This window comes from Marmota flaviventris, chromosome 5 (assembly GCF_047511675.1).
Source record: "Marmota flaviventris isolate mMarFla1 chromosome 5, mMarFla1.hap1, whole genome shotgun sequence".
NCBI lineage: Eukaryota > Metazoa > Chordata > Mammalia > Rodentia > Sciuridae > Marmota > Marmota flaviventris.
The window spans coordinates 148,087,985-148,100,876 of NC_092502.1; the positions used below are offsets into that span (position 1 = coordinate 148,087,985).

The window sequence follows — 12,892 nt, forward strand, 5'->3', positions numbered from 1 at the left end:
TTACTTAAACTAAACCAGTAAAATTTAAATGAAGTAGTTCTAAACAAATTTTGGAATCTGCATGCCTCAAGAAAGCCTCTGCACTTATTACAAGGAAGATTTTCAGAATACATTTTGTCATTTTGACAGAATTTCTAGAAACCAGTGAATATTTAAGTATAACATTAGTCATTTTAAATTTAACCCAAATTACAAGATAGAAAAGTCAACCTAAATACTTAACATGTACTGAAAAGTCATGTTTTAACTTATAATTACCAATTATGATTTGGTCCCATTGTTGTACTTTTCAATTTAAAAAAATCACTTTTATTCTTTGGTGCCAATTAGTTTATTAACCGACAGTAAAGTCTACAACAAAAACTATTGATTCACTCACAAACTCGTTGAGCACCAGCTACATGGCAGGTGCTATACACTAGGGAGCATTCTGAGTAGTAAAGCTAAACTTGCCATTCTATAATACCCAGCATTATAATTGCTTTTGTAAACTAAATAGAGTATTAATATTATACTGATATGTAATGTCTTTCTTGGTTCTTAGAAAATAACTGTAATCTGAGTGCTTGCACATATCAATTTACTTACTTTTCTTTAAATACTAAGTGTTTTACCCAGAATAACCAAAAGGGATGTTTGGAGACAAATCTTACTTACCAAGTGTTGTGCTGAATTAGCTTTATTAATTTCAATTTCACATAACAGATTAATCTTTGCAAAGTTGCCTGGTAAATGCCAAAATAGTGTAACAGCTGTTGAATTAATATCCTTCACTTTGAATGAAGTAGGAGTATGGGGAGAAACTGTAAATAGAAATTTTAATACTCCCTTAAACATTTGTTTAAAGAAGTACCACTATCTCCAAATATGCAAACAAGAACCAAAGAAAACAAAAATCCAGGAGGTATCATTAGTGCTGAAGAACAATATTCTACGCGGCATTCTGTGGGATCCACAAACTTTCTTTCTTTCTTTTTTGAAGAAGAAAAAAAAAAAGTTAGCTTTTAAAAAGTGGATTTTTTGTTTTTTCTTTTTTCTCAAAAGAAGTCTTACTTGAGTTAGCCCACATATCATCTAAAAAGTTTAAGAGATCAAAGCCCAGTATGGGGACGGGGGTAAGTTTAAAAGAAAATAGAATAAAAGTAAAAACAATCATGCAAAATCAAATCCAAATAATATGTTCCATACAATTTACAACAAAATAAATTCCTGAGGTCTAGTAACTTATTTTACCATTTCTAGAATGCACACATTTGGAAAGGAGAAATGGTAGTGTTTATATCAGCCTGATTGTGCATACTATTTTCCTTATTTTTAAAAATTTGTTCTTTTTATACATACATGACAGTAAAACATATTCTGACATATTACACATACACAGAGTATAACTTATTCTAATCAGGATCCCATTCTTGCAGTTGTACATGATGAGGAGTTTCACTGGTCATATATTCATACATGTACACTGGAAAGTTATGTCCATTCATTCTACTGTCTCTCCTGTTCTTTTCCCTTCCCTTCATTCCCCTCAGTCTAATCTAATGAACTTCTATTCTTCTTTCCCTTCCCACCTTACATGTGTCAGTATCCACATATCAGAAAACATTCGGCCTTTGGTTTTGGGGGATTGGCATATTTCACTTAGCATGGTAGTCTCTAGTTCCATCCATTTACTGACAAATGCCATCATTTCATTCTTCTTTAAGGCTGAGAAATATTCCATTGTGTATATACACCACATTTTCTTTATCTATTCATCTGTTGAAGAGCACCTAGGCTATTGTGAATTGAGCTGCTATAAACACTGATGTGGCAGTTTCACTATAGTATGCTGATTTTAAAACCTTTGGGTATAAACCAAGAAGTGTGCTAACTGGGTCAAAGAGTGGTTCCATTCAAAGTTTCCTGAGGAATCTCCATACTGCTTTCCAGAGTGGTTGCACCAATTTGTATTTCCACCAACAATGTACGAGTGAAACTTTGTTCCCCACATCCTCACCAACATTTATTGTTACTTGTGTTTTTGGTAATTGCCATTCTGACTGGAGTGAGATGGAATCTTGGTATAGTTTAAATTTGCGTTTATCTAATTGTTACAGACGTGGAACATTTTTTCATATATTTTTTGACCATTTGTATTTCTTTTTCTGTGAAGTGTCTGTTCAGTTCTTTTGCCCATTCATTGACCGGGTCATTTGGTTTTTATGTTTGTTTGTTTGTTTTAGTGTTCAGTTTTTGTGAGTTCTTTGTATATCCTGGAGATCAATGCTCTGTATGATTACAGATGGTAAAGATCTCCTCCCATTTTGAAGGCTCTCTTCAATTTCTTGATTGTTTGCTTTGCTATGAAGAAGCTTTTGAGTTTGATACCATCCCATTTATTGATCCTTGATTTTCCTTCTTGTGCTTTAGCAGTCTTGTTGAGGAAGTCAGTTTCTAAGCTGATATGATGGAGAGCTGGACCTACATTTTTCTTCTATTAGGCACAGGACTCTGGTCTAATGCCTAGGTCCTTGATTCACCTTGAGTTGAGTTTTGTACAGGGTGAGAGAGAGGGGTTCAATTTCATTCTGCTACATATGAGTTCCAGTTTTCCCAGCACCATTTGTTGATAATACTTTTCTCCTGCTTGTTTATCTTTTGTTTAGGATAACTGTATTTATGTGGGTTTGTCTCTGTGTCTTCTATTCTGAATCTCTGGTCTACATGTCTGTTTTTGTGCCAATACCATGCTACATTGTTACTGTAGTTCTGTAATATAATTTAAGGTCAGGTATTATGATACCTCCTAATTCCCTTTTCTCACTAAGGACTGCTTTGGCTATTCTAGAACTCTTTTGTTTTTCCAAATGAATTTCATGACTGCTTTTTCTATTTCTATGAAGAATGTTATTAGAATTTTTATAGGAGTTGTTATTAAATCTGTATAACACTTTTGGTAGTATACCCATTTTGATTATATAAATTCTGCCTAACCAAGAACATGGGAGATGGTTTCATCTTCTAAGGTCTTCTTCAATTTCTTTCTTTAGTGTTCTGTAGTTTTCATTGTAGAGGTCTTTCACCTCTTTTGTTAGATTGATTCCCAAGTATTTTTTTTTAAGGCTGTTGTGAATGGAATAGTTTTACTAATTTTTCTTTCAGTGGATTCATGATTGGTGTATAGGAATGCTACTGTTTTATGGGGTGTTGATTTTGTATCCTGCTACATTGATAAATTCATTTATGAGTTCTAGAACATTTCTGGTAGTTTTTTTTAGGTCTTCTATATATAGATGAATGTCACCAGCAAATAGGGATAGTTTGAGTTCTTCTTTTCCTATTTGAATCCTGTTTTTCCCTCCTAATTGTTCTGGTAAGGATTTCAAGGACTATGTTGAATGGAAGTGGTGAAAGAGGGCATCCCTATCTTGTTCCAGTTTTTAGAGGTCTTTGGTTTAGCATATATAGTTTTTAGAATGTTGAGGTATATTCCTACTATCCCTGTTTGTTTGCTGTTGTTTTGTTTTTTGATGTTTTGAACATAAAGGAGTGTTGTATTTTGTCAGATGCTTTTTCTGCATCCATTGAGATAATCATATGATTCTTGTCTTTAAATCTATTGATGTGAGGAATTACATTTATTGACTTCCGTATGCTGAACCAATTTTGCACCCCTGGAATGAAACCCACTTGGTCATGGTACACTATCTTTTTAGTATGTTTTTGTATGTGGTTTGTCAGAATTTTCTTAAGAATTTTTGCATCTATGTTTATTAGGGATATTGGTCTGAAGTTTTCTTTCCTTGCTATGTCTTTGGTTTGGGTGTCAGGGTGATACTAACTTCATAGAATGAGTTTAGAAGGTTTCCCTCCTTTTCTATTTCTTTGTAATAATTTGTTCATTCTTCTTTGAAGGTCTGGTAGCACTTGGCTGAGAATCCATTTGGTCCTGTGAGCTTCTCTTTTTTGGTAGGCTTTTGACAGCATCTTCAATTTCATTGCTTGAAATTATAATAAATTTCACTTCTGCATAATTTTCACTTTTTCTGCATAAATTTCACTTCTGCTGCTGACATTATTATCAACATTTTTTAATCACCAAGCACACTCAAGGTTCTTCAGCTGGTGTTGAGGATACTAAAAGTTGGTAAGGTCAGTTTCTACCTTTAAGGAATTTCTAATGTACATCATGGGAGGATGATAAACAAACAAACAAAAAAACTGACAAGAGCAAAAATGGTAGGCCCTAGATGCATGGTACAAAAGTCAGGAGCCACAGGGATTTAAATGTACAACAGAAGGAGAAGTCTTACAAAGAAGGTAGGATGTAAGGTGAGCTTCACATGGAGCGTTTGAGTAAAACCCACAGAAGAGATGTAGAAAACCTTTCAGGATGGGGTTTTTGCAGAAATGAAGGCACAGTGAGAACCTCACACATCATGGTGATGATCACATATAGGCCAACATGAGTGGTGGGAAAGAATTATGTGGGATATAAGGTTGCAATGGCAAAAGGCAAACAAATACAAACACTACCATTCAACTCCAAAATGTAGCCTTTCAATCGTAGAAGGAATCAGGAAATAAAAGTGACAGGAAGAAATAGTGAATAAATCTGACTCATATTCACAAATAAGGCAACAGGATCGTCCCCATCACTAGCCAGGCTATCTGATAATGTACTTGATTGAAGCCCTTTCTCCCCTGACTGTGAGTCCCTAAAAGAAGGTCTCTGTGCCCTGCTCAGCAGATTATATACCTGGCATGGAGCTAATGCACATGGAGTGACCTCAGGAATGAATGCCAACATCAATAATTTATGTCTATTTTAAGCTATATATTCATAGGATGGTAAAAATTCAGAAACCATCACTATTGATAACAAAACTATGTGGATGAATCTCCAGGATTTAACTCTAATCCTTAGTAAAAAAAAGCCAACTTCAAAAGGTTACACTCTGTATTATTTCACTTTTATAACACTCTCAAAATGACAAAACTGAGATAAAGAACAGTCAGCTGTTGTAAAGGACAGGGATGCTAAGTGTTTGTGTGTGTACATGAAAGGTCTTTGTAGTGTCAGAGCAGTTCTGAATCTTCACTGGGATGGTGGTTACCTGAAGCTTTACAGGGATAAACTGCCACAGATTCCCCCACCCCCACACACAGATAAATAAATAACATAAAAACTGCACAAGGTGAGTAGTCTAGTTCAGTGGTCTACGTAAGAGTACTATACCAGTGTTGAATTCCTGATTTTGATATTGTACTGGTTATGTAATATGCCACCACTAGGGAAAGTTTCAAAAGGTTCTAACTCATTAATTTTGCAACAACCTGTGAGTCAAAAATTATTTTAAAATAAAAGTTTTTAAAAATTGGGCAAACAACTTTTCAGAAATCAAGAACTCTTAGACAAAACTAGGTTCTATTTAAAATGACTAATTCAAATTTATATTTAAAGTCAATAATGTGTAAAATGAGAAATTATTAATTTTAAAGCTCTTAAAATAAAATTGTAAAATTGAGGAACTCTAAATAATTGGTAATCCCTAGAAGTATTTTTGTTAACACCAAGGCACTTAACTACTTCTTAATTATTTTTAAGACACTGGTTGATGCCATAGCTTACCTCTTTCAGTTATGTTAACTAATATTGAAGATGCCGATCGCCCCAGAGGATTGCGAGCATTCAGAGTAAAATTATATATTTCTTGATTTGGAAGCATTTGGAAGAGTAACTGATAGTTTTCATTTGTAAGTGCTTCAACTCTTTTAAATTTAACATATTTTCCTGAAAAACTATAAATTAAAAGAGATAAATATTGCAGGAAAAAAATGAATAAGCAAGTTTCTAATAATTATTCTTTACATAAAGTTTATTTTTCTAATTAAGGATATATTATACACTCAGAGAAGCTGTGTATACTATAGGAAAAAATTGGCCAAATAACCCAGGAAAAAACTGATCACATCTGGGGGTCCTTCCATCTAGACTTTAAGAGACATGACATTGAACCTATATGTGGTTATGCTACAGTTTTTACAGTACATACAATTTTATATGGCATATTCAGTTTCATATCTTGCTCACAATAGGAATAAAACAGAACACTTCCCTATGTCACATCCACCAGATGACATCCTACCATTACCTTTCAAATAAAGTGTAACTGGTATTTCGAGGGCCCACCAACGCTGTCGGTCTTCCTGGATTCCAGCTACATATAATTTCTTTTAAATCATGTGTCTCACAGTTCAGATTTTGGGGACTATCAGGTGGATCTAACAGAAAGAGGAAAAAAAGTATTACATACAATTACATATATTTTTTGCTGAAAATGTAATGTTCTATAATATGTTAATGACATTGTGCGCACTATTTCCTTAAAAAATAAATAATTTACTATTTTCATTTTACAACTGAACAATACAGGAATCTTCATCCTGCTGTAACATGAGAAATGATGGATTAAGGAAACAGAAGGAAAGACAGAAGGAGTAAATTTATAAAAGAATCAAATGCAGTTAGGTAAAAGTATTTTTATATACCAGCAAACATAAAATGAAAACTTAAAAACAAAGCTACTTCTAGTAACAGCAGAATACATCAAGCATATAGAAATAAATTTAGCAAAAGATATAAGATTTAATATCACTAAGATAAATCAACAAATATAGAGATACCATGTTCATGATTTAGAAAACTCAATGTTGTAAAAATTAAAATTCTCCTGAATTAATCTATATATTCAATGTAATGCCAATAAAAATTCTAGCAGTTTTTGATTGTCTATGTGTGTTCATGGGGACTTTAACAAGATGATTATAAAATTCTTTTTAATAAATTTGGGTTAAAAGGCAATCCATAGGGGAAAGAAAATAACTAAATCTTGATCCCTAATTTACAACAAAACCTGCTCTGGTAGGTTTTGCAGGGCAACCCCAGAGGGAAATGCTACAACTGGCTCTGAGCTGGAAAATACCAAACAATATTTCAACCATCAGATGTTATAAATGAAGGTTAAATTATGAACTAAAAGGGCTTATTAAGGTAAAAGATTAAAACGCTGTCTGAAATAACACCAGTGGAAAGTGGAAAGAGTACATATTCTCATCTTTTTAAAGTTTCAACCTTTCATTCATACTTTTAAGTGTACAGCTCACTTTTTGTTATCTCTTATCAAGCAATTTCACTGCACTTATCAAAGGTTCTCATCCTAGACACCAAGATCATTCATGATAAATGTTGCAAGTAATTCCTAAAGTTCCCTTGGAAAAGAAAGTATAATTTTATAAAAATTATATCTGGATAGAACCTCAGTTTCCCTGGAATTTCAAAATGTACTACTGGGAAGATAAAAAGAGAGTAAGGCTCACCACGAATTGAAAAATGCACCTAATCTTGCTGTTCCCTTGGGACTCTACATCAGCATCCGAATGTGATTTGTCACAAAATTCATAAAAGAGTAAAAGAAATATCACTAAGCAGTCTAAAGAATCATCATAAAATCTGCTCAATCCATTTCACAACTTTATTCATGAGACCTTACATGAAACTCAAGGATTGATTATTCCAAATGCAGGAAAAAAAGGAATTGCTTCTGGAGGTGAAGCCACAGGGAGGAAGCAGAAAAATCCCTAAAGTCAAAACTAAGAATTACGAACACACAACCCAAGCCACTTAGGTAGGATAGTCCACCACCACAACTTCTAGAAACATAGAATTTTAGATTGTAGGAGTAAGCATGTCACTAACAGTGCCTCTGAATGACAGGACACAACATGGCGATCCTATCCGATGGCCACTCTGTTCTCCTCAAACATGTTATTTAAAAATTAGAGAAGCATTGAGAATGTAGCTCAGTGGTAAAGTGTTTTCCTAACAATGAATAGGGATTGGATTTAATCCCCAGCTTGCAAAAATACCAAATAAATAAAAATAAAAAGAGAAGACATGTTCTGTTATTATAAGATTTTGTGTCAAATCCTAGTTTTAAAATTTATGTACTTAAAAGGGTTAGACTTGAATTGGTGGAAAATTAACTTACATAATTCCTAAGCAATGTAGGATTAAGAACTACTATATACTGAGGACCCCTGAATCAACAAAGCTGCTAAGAAGTTAAACATTAGCAGTTAGTTATTTCACATCTTATTGCAAAATCTACATGTTAAATATAAATAGTTCTATAGGAAACAAACTTAGAAAATGCTTTAAAACAGGCAAGAATTCTAGGGATTTTGTAAATTGTTAATATTAAAGAACAAAGAAGTAAGAGCAAAACAGAATCATCTTGTACAAAAGGAATTAAGGCCTCCCAGAGGACCAAAACAAGTTAATGGAAAGTCTCTCTTTAATACTATATACTTACATCCTGCAAAAACAACTGTTCCAAACATGTTGTCTTCTGTCGTGAAAACCACATTTGTTCCACTATTTGCAGAAGCAGAAATATTATGGATCTCAATTGCAACATTTCCTCCATCGAGACGGATAAGGGGACAGTTTTTATGACCAATCTGTGCTAATAAGACTTTCTCTTGACTGACACAACAAAATGTTATGTCTGAGCCTACAAGTATCACTTTGTCTTGGGGGAAAACCTTGGTCTGAGAATCAGGAATCCCTAGAAAAAACAAAAGGAATTCAATATTTTAGATACACTTTTTATATATAGTCTCTATATTAAAATTTTTCCCAAGATGATTTTTTAAATAGCCCACTATGTGAAGAACATATTTGTTAGGTGTTCTGGAATAATGCTGGCCAAAATATAAATTCTATCATGCAGGTTTGAAAGGAGCAAGACATATACAAGGATAGAATAAAACTGTGGTTTTCTTCACTTATGAAAGGTCCAGTGGTTGAAGACGGAAGTGGACCAAGGCCAATGTCTAAGTCACAGGTTAATGTTTAATTAAATTAAAAGTTCAGATTCATTGGGTTTATATACATACACAATAAATGCACACCCCCCTCCCAAATCACTAACTCCATTCCTTTGAAATTACTCTCTGTATTTAGGGCAGATTTCTTACTTTCCATCAGCCTGAACATGATCAAGTATTCCACATCCTAAAATTATTTTTTCTTTAATTCCAGCTCTGTAGGTTAAAGCCATACCACTCCCTCAAGTAGCCAGTCTATTCTCCTTTCTCACTCTACTAGAGTCTGGCTTCTACCCCACAGTTCTAATAGATGGCTCAGTGGCCTCACTGTTCAATCCAATGGTCTGAGTCATCTTTTTCCTTCAACTTCCAGGGTATCTGGTACGCTGTCTAAAGTTTTCCTTCTCAAATTCCCTCTTCTTAGGCTCCTTTTAACACTGTACTTTTCTGGGCTACTGTGCTTTTCTTAATCCTCTGGCTCCTGGCCTTCCTCTGTCCCAGACACAGGAACTCTAAAGGATGTGTCCCTGGTCCCCATTATCTTTCCCTAAATCATCTTAATTTCACATCACATATGTGTTGATGATTCCCCAACAGGCCTCCCCAGCTGCACCAACCCATCTGGATGTCGAACTTATCTTTCCAATTGCCTGTGAGGCCCTGATACCCAGATGCTTCAGTGCCTCAAGCTCAACATATTAAAAACAAATTTTTCTTTCCCAACTAATTTGTTTATACATTTTCTGTGTCAGTGAATGGTACCGTGAGCCACTCAGCTGCCCAAAACTAATTTTGCCTCTTCAGTGTTTTCACACCTTTCCCCCTTTTCTTTTCTAAACCCCAGTGTCCCAGATTACATTTTCATTGTCTTTTGTTCAACTGCCCCAATTTCTCCTTATTTACTTACTTTCCTGGCTCTGATTCATTTCTCCATATTGTCACTAGAATGGTCTACCCACAATGATTACCACCTCTCTTCAGGACTTTATTTTACTGTTAATAAAATTTCTGGCCCTGTTCTATCTTAATGACATTCAACCTATGCAAGAATTTGATGTACAGATGATTTTTGGTATGCTTGCAGTTTCCCTTGTTCCCTACAATAACTAGCAGCCTGCATGGATCTGTTCTGTGGACCAAAGATTGGGAACCATTTCTTAAAAATATAGACTTTGATCTCATTTCCACCAACATACAATTTTTATTCTTCAATGCCTATGTTGGTGACTTTCAAATATTAATATTTATCTGATCACTTTAAAAGAATTTCCTAATAATTTTAAAGTAGATTCATGGAATCTATCTCAGACTTTTCCAATCTAGATCTCCTGGGATGTCAGGATTGGAAGCTCCCCAAATGAACCTCCTGAAGCCACTGGGGTTCAAAGAACTGAATTCGTAAACTAAACCTTACCCTTGAGAAATCTAATGCATTTGAAACAAATTTTCAAATATGAGCTTACAAGAGATGTTCTTCACTGGGCTCCAGTCACTCCATTCTTTGCGACCAGAGAAAAGAGGATAGTCAATGTAGCATCTAATTCCCACATGATGAGTAGCACACTCCAAAGGCATGTCCGAGGTCCAGCTCCAGTGACGAATGACATCTTTACCACTTAGAGTTGTGTTGTATGTTACCTGGACAGAAATACAAGCAAAACTGTACTGCCAAGGACTGATATGTTCTGCTTTCCTTAGGATCAGAACAACACCATTGATTGTATATAATAACCATCTAATAAGAAAGTAAGTGGTCTTTTTGTAAAACTCTCAGTTTTCTGTAAGGCACAAAAGGAAAATATGAGTAACAATAACCATTATTGTTACTGTTATTGTTAGTGAATAATCATTATTCATTTAACTAAAGATCTACTGGAAGAATATTAGGAATTCCAGTTAAAAGTAGATTTTCCTTTGTTTTACCTCTTGAAATATTTCTAAAATAAGAGAAAACAGATTTTTTTTTAAAAGTTATAGATGTACAATGACACACCCATACACAGACACACACACACAAGAAAAGAAAACGTAGTAACACCCTAAAATTTTGGAAGCTGGAAAGCAGATAGATGATGGCAACTGACTTAGAAGACCTAAGAGAGCTAAATATTAAGTCTCAAGGAGGACTACCTTTGTTCACTCTGGCAGCAGAAGAGAGATTTATGTTCTGGAAAAGTAGAACAGAATACTTCTTGACTGAGGGATCTTGGAAGACTTGAGATTGGGGAATGCCATACCAAAAATGGGACTGCTAAACTGTGCCTGCCCCATTGTCCCTATTCAGTTCCCAGGATACTGACAGCCAGATGAAGACTCACCAGGCAGAAGTCTAAACAAATCTGTGTGGGTATATGAACAGATTAAGATAAAATAGCTAAAATAATAGTAGGAGTTTGCCATCAAGCTAGCTCACCCTATTACCCAATATGTCAGTGAGTCCGCTCTAAGCAAAGCAAAGTTCCAAACAAAAAATTTTTTGAGCAGTTGTGGCAGCACACACCTTAATTAATCCTAGTGATTTGGGAGGCTGATGTAGGAAGACTGCAAGTTCAAGCCCAGCCTCAGCAACTTTGTGAGGCCCTAAGCAACTTACCAAGATGCCTTCTCAAAAAAAATAAAAAGAGCTGGATATGTGGCTCAGTGGTTAAGTGCCTCTGGGTTCAATCCCCAGGACTCTTCCCCCCAAAAATGGTGTGGTTTTTTTTGAGTCTTCACATAAATATGAGCAGCAACCAGGGTGCCTATCAAAATACAAACAATTCTAATATGAAAGTTAAAAATCAAAACAAAGAGAAATAGTAACCTGAACAAACAGTATGGGCAAAGAAAAAATCAAATCACTTACATCCTCAGAGATAAGAAAAGATACTCTACCCATGAAATAAAAACAGAATTCACTGCGGGCAGGGAGATCAGATTCTTTGACAAAAGCCATCTCTTACAAATTAAAAATGTATTATTAGAAATTTAATAGCAGTGTTGCAAGAAAAAGTTTAGGAAAAGTTTTTTCAGAAAATGAAGCAAAAAACAGATGGAAAACAGGAAAGTAAGACAATTAAATCAGCCTGGAAGGTCCAATTTCTAAAAATGTAAGTTCCAAGAAAAAAAAAAAAAGGAGAAACCAAAGAAAAAGAAATCAAAGCAATAAAACAAGAAAAGCTCCCAAGTTGACAAATTAGACTAAAAGGGGCCCAAGGAGTGTAGAGCATAATTAATGAAGACGCATCCTTAAGAAGAAACAAGGGAACAATGCCTCCAAAATCTTGACAAAATTATTCAACCTATAATTCTATACCTAGAAAAGCTAACAATCACACATGAATGCAGACTAAACACATTTCAGAAATACCAATGTTTCTATCTTGTATCATTTTAAACTCTTGATAGTAATATTTGAAAGTTCTAATTGTCCTGCATCTTCTCAGTAATAGTAATGGACAGACTTTTTAAGTTTTTTGAAAGATAAATTATATCTGCAAGCTAGTTATTACAGACAACAGGAAGTATCTACAACAGCAAATAGATACTAAAATATATGCTTTTACCAATATGCAGAAATAAGAGACAGACAGGAAATGAAGGAAAAAGAGGATCCATAACAAGAAAACGGTATAAAGAACAATCCAGATGATGTTGGAGACCCTTGCCTCATAGCTTTCTAACGAATGAGCTGAGAGATGCCATGTTCTGACTTCACTGCATTACGGGTATCACTTCAAACCTAGGGTTGCCTATAGGAGCTGAGGCTGCTGGAGCCCTGTGACACGTCTGGCCACCAGCCTCAGTTATACTCTGTGCTATACATCAACAGTGTCTACATGAGCCCTTAGGTGAAAAACACTGGAAATCCAGTTAGAGATGCTCAGACAGATTTATGCACAAACATAAACTGACAAAATCCCTGGCATATTTAAAAGTTTCAAGATTTACACCACCTGGAGAGAATTGAGGATTGAATTAATTAATCTAAGAAACACAACTAAAAAAAAAAAAAAGGCAAGTTCTATTTAAAAAAAAA

At 34.7% G+C, this 12,892-nt stretch overlaps 1 protein-coding gene across 2 annotated transcripts in view; it reads right to left on the minus strand.

Moving 5' to 3' along the window:
• The window catches only part of Lifr (LIF receptor subunit alpha), a 71,116-nt gene that overhangs the window by 19,771 nt on the left and 38,453 nt on the right, over window positions 1-12,892 (minus strand). For both annotated transcript variants that reach the window (XM_027936297.2, XM_071612683.1), the window contains 5 exons: window positions 10,338-10,512; window positions 8,358-8,612; window positions 6,138-6,267; window positions 5,615-5,784; window positions 658-803 (listed from right to left, as the gene is read on the minus strand). In XM_027936297.2, the coding sequence (XP_027792098.2) occupies window positions 658-803; window positions 5,615-5,784; window positions 6,138-6,267; window positions 8,358-8,612; window positions 10,338-10,512 (876 nt within the window). The remainder of the gene's footprint in view (window positions 1-657; window positions 804-5,614; window positions 5,785-6,137; window positions 6,268-8,357; window positions 8,613-10,337; window positions 10,513-12,892) is intronic.